Source organism: Colobus angolensis, unplaced genomic scaffold (assembly GCF_000951035.1).
Source record: "Colobus angolensis palliatus isolate OR3802 unplaced genomic scaffold, Cang.pa_1.0 Scaffold316, whole genome shotgun sequence".
NCBI classification, from domain to species: domain Eukaryota; kingdom Metazoa; phylum Chordata; class Mammalia; order Primates; family Cercopithecidae; genus Colobus; species Colobus angolensis.
In genome coordinates, this window is record NW_012116444.1 from 1,887,483 (window position 1) to 1,899,632 (window position 12,150).

General features: G+C 45.0%; 1 protein-coding gene across 10 annotated transcripts in view; it reads left to right on the plus strand.

Annotated features, from left to right (window-relative positions):
* The first annotated feature begins 3,124 nt into the window (after positions 1-3,124).
* OPALIN (oligodendrocytic myelin paranodal and inner loop protein) overlaps positions 3,125-12,150 on the plus strand; it is a 15,260-nt gene continuing 6,234 nt past the window's right edge. The window contains exons 1-4 of one of the 10 annotated variants that reach the window (XM_011951210.1): positions 3,477-3,597; positions 7,235-7,270; positions 8,960-9,041; positions 11,070-11,102. In XM_011951210.1, the coding sequence (XP_011806600.1) occupies positions 9,033-9,041; positions 11,070-11,102 (42 nt within the window). In that variant the 5' untranslated portion in view covers positions 3,477-3,597; positions 7,235-7,270; positions 8,960-9,032. Of the gene's footprint in view, positions 3,598-5,365; positions 5,616-7,234; positions 7,330-8,959; positions 9,042-11,069; positions 11,103-12,150 lie in introns of those variants that run through there. The other 9 variants (XM_011951209.1, XM_011951212.1, XM_011951211.1 and 6 more) reach the window with 9 other exon arrangements.

The following is a 12,150-nucleotide window of genomic DNA, read 5'->3' on the forward strand; positions in this document are numbered from 1 at the left end:
GAAAGCAGGCCGTCCCCAGACACTGAATCTCCTGGCACCTTGATCTTGGACTTTCCAGCCCCCAGAACTGTGAGAAATAACTTTCTGTTGTTTATAAGCCACTCAGTCTGTGGTGCTCTGTTTTAGCATCCCAAACAGACTAAGACAGCCACCTGTCATTTAGAATGGTTCAGTTTTTTAAGCTGACCAGTTGTTGCAGAGAAGACCATCCATGTGATTGGGCTTGTACAAATTTAAATGGTGACAAAATATAAATGATCTGAGATTCTCAGAGTTGGTGGCCCCAACCTTTCACCCACTAAGGGCATTCCATCTGTGGTTTCTAAGGAGATGATTTCCAGGCCTAACTTCCAAAGAAGGAGAGCTTACTCACTTCATCCATTCCTTCTCCTTTAGGTAACAATGCCAAATTCATTTTGCAGAACCACCTCTTCTTCCATCGGAGGGACCCTCATTGGGGGGACTGTTAGCCAGGTGGTACCTCATCCTTGGCCTTATGAACCAAGCCAGACCAACCAAGTCCTCTTCCTGGGACTGGAGTCCTGATCAGAGAGGCAAAAGGGCTGAGATATTTTGGAGCTCACTTTCCCTGGAAGGACACCTCCAAAAGACTGTCTGGTAGTTGCTGATCCTGAAGGCTTGGGAGCAATCTCACTCTTTTTTTTTTTTTTTGAGATGGAGTCTCACTGTGTCTCCCAGACTGGAGTGCAGTGGCACGATCTTGGCTCTCTGCAAGCTCCACCTCCCGGGTTCACGCCATTCTCCTGCCTCAGCCTCCCGAGTAGCTGGGACTACAGGCACCTGCCACCACGCCCGGCTAATTTTTTGTATTTTTAGTAGAGACAGGGTTTCACCGTGTTAGCCAGGATGGTCTCGATCTCTTGACCTCGTGATCCACCCACCTCGGCCTCCCAAAGTGCTGGGATTACAGGCGTGAGCCACCACGCCAGGGCCAAATTCTTCTTTTTAAAAAATTAAGCACAGTCTGGTTTTGTTGCTTGTGACCAGGCGATCATGACTGATGGACACTTAGGTAGGGCCACCACTTGCCTGAAGATGTCAACAATTCTTCTAAAGAGATAATGTGTCAGAAGGGAGAGTTATGGATCAGTGGATGGACGGCAAAAAAAGGTGCCAAAAAGGACCTCACTGGCCCTCCCCATCCACAAACAGCCTTGCCAGAGAGTTCTGGGGCCATGAACTGGAGTTCTGTGGTCCAGGCTGATTCTATGCCAGTCAAGGAAAATTAAAAGCATCATTTGTACAAGCTGTGCTGATTTAAGTAGTCTAATTGCTATAAATTGTATCATCCCCGCTTTGCAGATTAAAAGACTCAGATGGAAGAAGTTATTTCACTTGCCTAAGACCATGCAGCTTCCAGTAGGGCAGCTGTGGCTCCAAACATAGGTCTCTCCAGACCACGTTGTCACCAGTAGGTTCAGTTTAGGCCATCACTGTGGGGTCTTGGAAACTGGAAGCCCACGAGGCAGAGGCGGCACTGGTCTTGTTGAGGATAGCATCAGTGTCTGCCATGTTGCAGGTGACTGATTACCACAGTCCAAGAACTGATTAGAACAGCAGCTGTCACCCCTGACTGCTCATTAGCGTCCCCTGGGGATGCCCAGTCTCTGAGGGCAGGTTCTAGGCTTCAAGAGTGTTTATAACCAGCCCCCCTACTGCCTCCTAGGTGATTCAGGTATGCAACCAGGATGGAAAAACCACCTGATTAAAGGCAATCTGGCTCCACGGTGCCACTAAACTGCTCTTGTCAAGGCCACCAGCAACCCCCATACTGGGAATCAGAAGGCTCTTCTGACCTCTTCAGAGGCTACCTCTCAGCAGCAGTTGATACAATTAACCAACATCCATTCCCCTTCTTGAATCAAATTTCTTTCCTGTGACCTCCAAACGTCTCTGATTTTCCTGCCTCACTGAACTCTCCTTGCTGGCGACACCCCCTCTTCCAGGCTGCTAAATATCTGTCAACCCCTGGCAGCTGTCCTGGTCCTCTGCCCTGTCTACCTGCTCATGCACACCTGTGGCTTTAAAACCATCCACAGACTGGCCACTTCCAAACGGACGTCTTCAGCCCCAGACCCCCTTTATCCAATTGCCTGCTTGGCACCTCCACTTGGACAGCCCCTAGGCTACTCAGGTGTAAGGGTAATCTGTTTCTCCAGTATTACCTGCCTAAGCCAATAGTGTCTCCATTTTTGTTAGTCAAGCCCCAAACCCAGGAACTGGCTTTATTCTTCTCTTTCCCTCACCTCTCCCTTCCCCTGCCCCATATTTTTTTCATTATCAAATGCCAGTGGCTCCACCTCCGCAGTAAGTCACACACTCATTCACTGCTCTCTTCCTACAACAGCCACCTTCATCGCTCACCTGAACTCCACTAGCCAGCCACCTGCTTCCACTCTCTTCCCCTGTAATCTTCACTCCACAGAGAAGCCCTAGCAATCTCGGTCACCAGCAATTACATCATGCATCTCTCCCACTGAAAAACCCTTGGGAAAGGCCCTAAGGATGAAAATCTTACCATGCCCTCCCATGCTGCATCAAAAGGGCTAAAACTCACTCCTTCGGGTTCTGCGAGTGCACCAAGCTTGCAGGGCTTAGCATTTGCTGTGGTTTCTGCCTGGGACTCTCCTCCCTCAAGCCTTCACATGTCTGCCCTCGTCTCATCTTTCATGCACAGCTTCAGTGCCATCTCCCAGAGTCATCTAAAGCAATGGCCTCCTCTCTCACTTGAGTCACTCTCTCCTTACACTCCTGTCTGCTCCTTTCACAGCGGTTTTCATTTCAATGGCCAAATTATTGGTTTAATTCTGTGGTTTTATTGGCAACTCATTCACCATTTTAAAGAGGCAAATCCCTAACAGGGAAATTGTAAGTTACAAAGCAGCCCAAGTCCATGGCTTCCTCCAGGTCTAGAGAGCTTCTCACCCAAAATGCAAAAACAGAGAGGGGGTGAGGCCAAACTCACATCAGGCAGCTCATTGTCCAGTGAGTACAGCACCCTGAGGCGGCTGGAGCCCCCAGCAGTGCTACTCCTGCAACAGAATGGGCCCCCACCCCTCCTCCAGACATCCTGAATGTCCATGCTGTTGTCCATGTAACACATTGACTCCATCATGAGCAGTAACATGGTTAATGTGGGCTCCTGTTAGCTGGGGATGGAGTGGCCAGCCTCAGCCTTGTGTAACCCATTGTTTCCAAAGCGCTGCAGGCTGCAGAAGGCCCCAAGCTCTCAGGCCAGCTGTGGCTTCTTTGCTGAGATGGAGGTATAGCCAAGAAAGCAGCCTGAAAAGTAAAAAGGACAAAAAATCAAGGCAAAGAGGGTGGGTGAACCAGGCCATACACGGTGGCCGTGGAGCAGCAGCCCATCTTTCCCGAGGGATGGACTGAGGGCTTGGCTACTCCCCTGACCATAAATGGCTTGACTAGGGTTCTCTTGGAGCCACCTCTCAGCCTGCCTCTGCAGCTTTGTCAGCAAACTGTTTCTACAAATGAAAGACACAAGCCAATAACACCAGTGAGAAAGGAGCTTGCCAAAGGCAGTGTACGAAGAAGGTTCTTGGGAGACTGTCAGAAATGGTGAGTGAGAGCTGGCATCTCTTCTCAATCAAACTTTCATTGCTTACTATAAAGAACAATTCCCAGGCTTCTAAAGCTCACATCTCCTAATTCAATTAAATGTACAATGAAGCAAACAGACTTGATTTTAAATTATTTTCGTATATGCAAAATACTAATACTTTTTTAAACTTCTCACTGAATATTTGCTGATCTGGTCTGTCTTTTATTTTGATATTAAGGTTTGTTTTTAAACCCCCACCCCCACATACAAGAGTGCAGAGTAGATGTTTCATTTATGTTCACTTTCTAGTTGAAGCAATGGATCTGATCAGCGATTTTATCTGTCTTACTTGTTTAATCTGGCTTTTTGTTCCATTATCAGCAACATGGATGGTCATCATTGATCAGAAATTTTCCATCTTTCTTGTTTACTTGTGATACATGTTTGGTTGTGACTCAATCAAATGAAGTTTGCTAAGTTAGAAGAGAAAACAGAAGAGGGTTCTGTGATTTACTAAAGAATTATGGAAACAATCTAGGTGTCCATCAGTGGATGAATGGATAAAGGGACTGTGGTTTATATGTATATATACAACTGAATATTAGCTTCAGAATAGGAGGAGCCCCTGCCATTTGCCATGTTTGTCCTATTTGGACCTGGAGGACATTATGCTAAGTGAAATAAGCCAGACACAAAAAGAAAAATATTGCATAACCTCACTTTCTTGTGGAATCTTTTTTTTTTTCTCACAAAAAGGATTATTAAAAGCAGTAGAACTCAGTCTTTGGAGTTAGGAAGATCTGTGATCTAACCTGATCTCTACCACTTATAAGCTGGTGAGCAAAAACCTATCTTGGTCTCAGTTTCCACAGGTATAATATAGGAATAATAGTGCTCCCTTCATGGGGAGGTTGTGAGTACGGGGTCTTATACACAGCATACCTTCAATAGCAGTAAGTTTTTATCCTGTCTTTTCCTCCTTTCTCTCACAAACTGAAACTTATAATGAAGGATGTTCAGCCACTGAGATCCCAAAGCGCCTTCAAAATCATTGTGTAGATATTGCATAGTGCTCAGAATAGCAGTAAGCAATAATTGTATTATATCAAATTTTAGTACTTTGATTATTGCTAACTCATGCTTGCAATTCCATTCCACAAGAACTTTCCTATCCTTAGCTCTGTGCTGGCCAGGCCATAAAGAATATGCTACCACGTGATTCCTAAAACACAGAGGGCGTTTTACAGTTTGGGAGAAAGGAGCTGCCACAGATGATGTTACGGTATTCCCTTGGGTCTTATCTTGTGAAGTGGGCAAAGCAAGTTAATAGCATCCCATTTTGAGAATGGGAAAACTGAGCCTTGGAGAATAGATTTTTTGTGAGAAAATGGAGACCAGAGAGTTTGAGTGACTTATTCAAGACTACATAGCTCCCAAGTGACTAAGTCTGGACTCGAATCTAGATCAGGTGGCTCCAAGCCCAGGGTTGCATCACCCTACTCAGCTGTGTCTCTGAAGGGCACTGCATCAGATTCTTCTCCACCCCAATTTGTGCGATGTTTTTCTCTCCATGAGAGCACTGTACTGTGTTTCTACAAAATATGAGTGTCTTTCTAAAATTGGCCAAAATCTCCGTCATCCAAATGTTGATAAACAACGCATGCATGGCCCACTTGTTGCTGCACGCCCTCTTCTGCTGTCCTCCCAAAGGAAGCTTTGTCTTAGGGCTGCTGACATCAGTCCTCAGTGCCCACTGATGAGATAAGGCTCTGGGCAGCTGCATTCAGTGCAGCGACCATCCAGTGTCCTTGCAGCACCTGTTGGTTTGGTGCTAGTATGAAGAGAGGTGGTTAGGTCCCTCGAGCAAGAGGCCCCTGACCTAAGAGGCCCAGACGTCCCTGTGTTCCAACATCATCCCAGAAGCAGAGGTGCACAGTGCTGTTGGCCTGGGTGCTCTGATTCATCCACAGAGACTATTGGAGTTGCTTGGAAGCCCTGCAGAGTGGTGGAAAGAGGTTGTCACCAGGACACTCAGGTTCTGGTGATGGCTAAGTAGTTGTTTGGACTTGGGAAACCTGTTCAAATTCTTGAGGCTTGGTTTATTTTCTATAAAATGTGGGTGTCCTATTGCCAAGAGGCAGAGAAGTGAGCAGAGTCACCAATGAAGCGTGCTAGCTGAGCAGGGCCACCTTGATTGAAGGACATAATATTTGGGGCAAAAGCTAGGGGGACTTACACATTCTACGTGCTTAAAACACTTCTGGTTCACAGAAGATTTTCTTGTTCATTAACCCATCTGAATTCCAACCCATCAGTAAGTCAGCTGAAATAGGTGTTTTGTCAGTTTGCCTGTGTTGGGGTGAGCTCCTCTGTTACTGTCTTTCGGGTTGGGGTTGAGTCGCATAGACCAGAGCCCATTGACTGGTTTTGAGACATAGGCTCTAACTGTTCTCATTTGTCCATGAGGTGATTTTTGATGAGTCCCTGGGTTTCAGTTTCCTCTGCTGGAAAATGAGGATTTTGAGAGAGATGATCTTTCAGGTAATTCAGGTGTGAAACATGATTCTTTTGGATTCTTTAATGTTTCACAACATTCCTTTTGTTGGATAACATTTAATTTTAAAACTTAGTAAATGCATTGTTTCTAGAATGACAGAATCTGGTCTTGGGATGCTGGAAAGATGGGGAGCTATGGTATAGGCCAAGTCCAGGGAAATCTCTGGGGGTCAGGCAGGCCAAGGCTGAAGGAGGGCCCAGCCAGTAGGCATTAATCCAGGGTGGCTGGACCCAAAGGGCTGAGAGTGCAGAAAGTGGGAACAAGACCACTTCCACCCAGGGAAAGAGGGGAAAATAGTTTCACCGGCTGAGTCAGAACAGATCCACCCATCATTCCATCCTAGGTAGGGAAGGGACTTGGTAAGGAGCAGCCTGGAAAGGCTGGAGTAACAGGGGCTGGGGACAGGGAGAAGAAAGGAGCCACCTGAGGCCCTGGGCAGGCTATTTGGTGCTCCATTGAGCCCACAATCTTTAAATTTGGACTCCATATTTGCGGGAGAGATGAGACCAGCCACTAAGTGAGGGGAGGAAAGAGAAGGGTTTGCTGCTCCCCTGTCCTCCTGGCCACTTCTGCTCCAGCAGCCTAGAACCTCTGCCTCAGATGCAGCAAAAACAGAAGCCTTGCCTTCCCCAGGTAAGGATCAGATGTTCTTGTCAGACCATGCCCTTTGGGGGTCTTACCTTCTACTCCAAGGAGAAAACACAAAGTACTTCTAAATTCACCAGTTTTCTCTCTCAAAGGAGTTCTAGGGAAATAAACATAATTTTAGCATTTTGCTCAATTTCTAGTAAGTGTTTGGGGCCCTTATGAATGGGACCCCTCAGGCAATAGCCTTGCAGGCTGCCTCTTCATCTGCTCCTGGTTCAGGACCTGGTCGGGGGCGGTGGCAAGACTGACTTGATGCTGAGGGAGGAATTCATGACAGGCTTCTTTCCTCCCCTTCCTTCTTTTGGGGCCCAGATTGGGCATGATGATGGGGGCTGGCTGAGTCTATAGGATCAATGACCTCTCATAATCCACCAGGGTCAGTGAGTTTGAGGAAGTCAGGAGCTTGCTGACCATCCCTGGGAGCTTTAATATTTACTTCTATCTTGCAGAGTTTTTCACTGAACTTCACCCTGCCGGCGAACACAGTAAGTACAGCAGCCCCCATTCACCAGGCAACGCAGAGAAGACCAGTGCAGAATTTACAGTAGGTCTCCAGAACTCACATAAACCTCACACATGGTGATAAGTTACACAGACTTTCTTTTCTTTCTTTCTTTCTTTCTCTTTCTTTTTTTTTTTTTGGGAGACAAAGTCTTGCTCTGTCACCCTGGCTGGAATGCAGTGCTATGATCTTGACTCACTGCAACTTCCACCTCTCGGGTTCAAGCGATTCTCTTGCCTCAACCTCCCAAGTAGCTGGGATTACGGGCGCGCACCACCATGCCCGGCTAATTTTTGCACATTTTTAGTAGAGACGGGGTTTTGCCATGTTGGCCAGGCTGGTCTCAAACTCCTGATCTCAGGTGATCTGCCCACCTCAGCCTCCCAAAGTTCTGGGATGATAGGTGTGAGCCACCGTGCCTGGCCATTTACATAGACTTTCAAAACGCACTCAGGAGTAGTTGAGAGATGCTGAGATAATTTATTTCCATTATAAAATTTATAAATACACATTTTGAAAACGAAAATAGGAAAACAACAACAGCAATAAAACATCTAAACTCTCATCAGCAGAAAACTGGTATAACCCCTTCCTGTCTTGACTTTTGTTGCTTTGTACTATTGTTTCCTTACTCTACATATAATTTTATATCTAAATGTCCTCCACTAGTCTTTATAACCATAACTGTTATATGGTTGATCACATAATCATGTGATCATATTATGATTACATAATATTTTTTCAAGTTAATTATTTCTTTAGTTGATTAACTATCATTAGGAATAACTTTGTGATACATGGCATTATAGAGAATCCTCATTTGCATTTAAGATAATTTCCTTGTGTGTATTCTAAAACGGGAATGATTGGGTCAACAAGAATGAACATTTTATGGCTCTTGATTATGGCATTTAGTTGCAAGTAAAAATTGAGGTTTTCAACTGTCAGTGGTAGAGTTTTGGTCCACAGCTGATCCTCCATCTTCTGTTTGCAGATTGCATGTAGATAACACTAACAGCCAAGGTGTGCTGCTATGGTTGAGCAAGGCATTTTCTGGCCCAGTTTTTTAGTGGGCTTGGCTGTGCCACATTTTTCTGATAAGTTGTATGATTATTCAAAGAGAATAAACTGATTCTTACTCGTAAGAGGACTCCTAAGCCAGTGCTCATTTTACTGAAACTTGGGGGCATAGTTCTAGAGAGTAGCATCAGGTTAGAACCTGATGACTTATTGCTGGACCTGTGGTGCCCACCACTGTCTGCCCAGACCTCTGTGAACTGAATACACTGGCACCTGCTCCAGCCTTTGGTAGGGGGCACTTCTGAACCTCCCCAACTTGCTCTGCTTCCCTGCTTCAGCTTCTGCCTATTGGCTTCAGGCAAATTCCCTAATTCTTCCTCCTTTTCCTGTTAAAACCTTTCCCTTCCATCACTGCTGGAACTTTCCCCCGGCTGTCGGAACCCAGCAGGTCCATAGACACTCCAGATTCTGTGTTATCTTGGCCCATCACATCAAGAGAATGCAGAGAAGCAAGAAGCCATTTCTTGGGGAGTGGGGGTGAGTAGGATGGAAGAGGGGCCTTATGTGGCCAGTCATCACCCTTTGGAGTACTTTCGTGGTTAAGAGCTCATTTCTCTGAGAACTGTCTCTTCACCCCTTTGATCCCATGTAGAGCAACCAACCATCTTGCTTTGCCTGGTGTTTTCTGTTTTTAGCACTGAAAGTCCTGGGCAGCGCTCTGGACAATGGGGATGGTAGGTCATCCGGCCTGGAAGTCACGTTTCTCCTGCATAACCCTTCCACTTCAGTGCAGCTGGGTAGCCTGGGAATGCCAGTGCCCTGGGAAGTGGGACAGAGGTGGACGCCTGGATCTCTGTGGGGAGTTTGGAACAGGACTCCCTGCTGGCCAGTCCCTGCTGAGGACTGAAATGTCAAGTTCAGTCAATTTGTCAGTTCAGTCTATACTGAACTGTCAGGTATGAAAAATGGGGCTCAGACACTGCATTAGGCCATGGAGGCCATGTAGCACAGTGTTTAAGAGCGTGGATCCCAGAGCCAGACTGCTTGGCCGGGGGGAGGGTGTCACCTAGGGCTGTGTGACCTTAAACAAGTTGCTTCACTTCTCTGTGCCTCGCTCCTCTCATCTGTAAAATGAGATTGTCATAGTCCCATTAGTGTTCACTGGCAGTTGTATAGAATAAATAAGTCAATATGGGAAAAATTCTTGAACAGCCTGGCACATCCTAAGTGCTCCATGGCATTAGCTGGTACAATTAGCAGAAGTTTATGAGGGCAGAAAAATCCATCTGAAGAGAAAGAGAGAAGCAAACATCAGAGAACAGTATAGGCAGAAGGCCATGCTGCTCCGGAGTGAAGGAGAAAGGAGGGTGCCTTCAGTTCACACAAGTTCCCCGTTCCGAGCTCCAGTCCCTGGAGAAACCAGCTTCCCACCTGTCCTTGGGCTCCATGGGACACTACTATATTCTTAGAGTTAACACCTTCCTTTTTTTTTCTTTTTGGTCAAAGCCACCCTAAACATATTTCTGTACTCTGAAGACAGGAAGCCTTACCTGAAACAATGGCTGATTCTTCCTACTACCCTTAGAAACAGAACACCTTAGGGAAATGCAGGATTAAAGTAATGTGGGGATGGGGGAGATTGTGATTAGGTCCAAGTACAACCATTTAAGTACCAAGTGTCAGTGCCTGGTCATCAAAAACTTCTTTCGATGGGAGCTCTCTGGGAAAGAGGCCTGGGCTTGGAGTCAAACACCCAAGTTTAGATTAAAGTTATGATTATCTGTGAAACCTTGGACAAGTCCCGTAACTTCTCTGAGATCTATTACATTTTTTTTGTAAAATGGAGTTAATCATTGTCAAAAGTCCAAGCCCCAGGACTCCAATATACTCGATGAGATTGCTGAGAGTATTAAATAAATAACAGATCTGGACAGAGCTTTGCAAAGTGTAAAGGGATAACAAGAGTTCATACTTCTGCTCCTCATTCGATCCTCCTAATAACCCTAGAGGCAGCTACTACTATCCCTGTAGATATTGTATAGATGGAGACAGGCAGCCCCTTAGCTTGTGAATGGAGAAATGACTGTTCTATGGCAGGCAGTGTGAGCCCAGGACCTGTGCTCTTAATCCCATAGCATACCACTTAGTGTGGTTTACATAGTTTCTCATGCAGAACTTTGTTCCTTTAGATTTCTTAATCAAGGTAAACTCTCGCCTGAAATATCTTACAGATGAGTGAAATCCAATAACCTTGCTTAAGAGGTGAACCAGAAGCATGTAATGCGTTCGTTTCATGTGGAATTATCCCCAGGAGCATGGATATTTGACAACTTCTGCCATTTGCTTCGTCACATACTTACTTGAAAACAAGCAAGGCTTCCTTAAAGAGCCTTACTTCCACCAGTATTTATATGTGTTTCCCTTCTAGCAATGGGGACAAGTAGGCCCAAAGTGTGCCAGGTGTGCTGACTGGGACACAAGGAAGCCCTTTTGAGTTGTAAAATGTGTCACGGCACATCCGCAGGGTGAATAATGAAGGCATTGCCTGAATTTCCTAATTCTTTTCCCCTGGTAGCCAAATTTTATTCCAGTTCTTACCTGGGAAGCAATCAAGTTAGGTTCTGTTTGGTAGTTGTTAACAGAAAGTTTAGCAAAGGGATAAACTTTAGGCTTTATGGCCTAACCTTTGGCAGATTGTCTTATATAATGTGTATTCTATAGACTTTTTGTTCTTTTACAATATGTGTTCTTTTTCCATACAGACATCCTCTCCTGTTACAAGTGGGAAAGAAATGGTAACTATAGCACTTAAATTTATAAAATGGGGATAATAATAATGCTCCATCCGTCTTGTGTATTTGTTTTGAGCTTTAAAGTTTGATAGGTGAACTGTCACTAAGCACAGAATCTGGCTCAACAATTATTCTTGACCAGCTCAGCTCAAAAGTGAGGGAGAACATGCAAAATCACAGATGGATTTCACATAGTGTTGAGCAAAAGAAGCCAGACACAAGGAATGTATATCTTATATTTGCATCTATATTATGCTGAAAAACAGACAAAACTACTCTATGGCAATAGATTTCAGAATAGTGGTCATGTACAAGGAGGCTGGAAGGGATTTGAGGGGGATCCTGAGATGCTGCTAATGTTCTGTTTCTTGATCTGGGTGTTGGCCTTATGGATGTATTCCTCATGTGAAAAGTCATCAGCTTATATATTTATGATTCATATACTTTTATTATTCTTCAATAAAATCAATTCCCTCCAAAAGTGAAGGTGAATCCATTATTAAATGAGCTGCACTTTTATAGGGATTCTGCAGATTATCTTCAATATTTCCAGATAGTCTGCAAATCTGAAAACTTATGCGACTAAAAGCATGACTATTTCTACTCCAATCAAAGCAAAATAGGAATTTGAAAATTAATTGGTTAATGCATTTAGTGCAAATAAATTTTTTTTGAAAGGCTAAAGGTCACTTTTATTTATTTATTTTTTTATTATACCTTAAGTTCTAGGGTAGATGTGGACAACCTGCAGGTTTGTTACACATGTATACATGTGCCAGGTTGGTGTGCCGCACCCATTAACTCGTCCTTTACATTAAGTGCAAATAAATTTTTTAAAATTCGTATTAAAATAGTGTGGTATGGCTGGGCACAGTGGCTCACGCCTGTAATCCCAGCACTTTGGGAGGCCAAGGCGGGCAGATCACGAGGTCAGGAGTTAGAGATCAGCCTGGCCAATATAGTGAAACCTCCTCTCTACTAAAAATACAAAAATTAGCTGGGTGTGGTGGCGTGTGCCTGTAGTCCCAGCTACTTGGGAGACTGAAGAAGT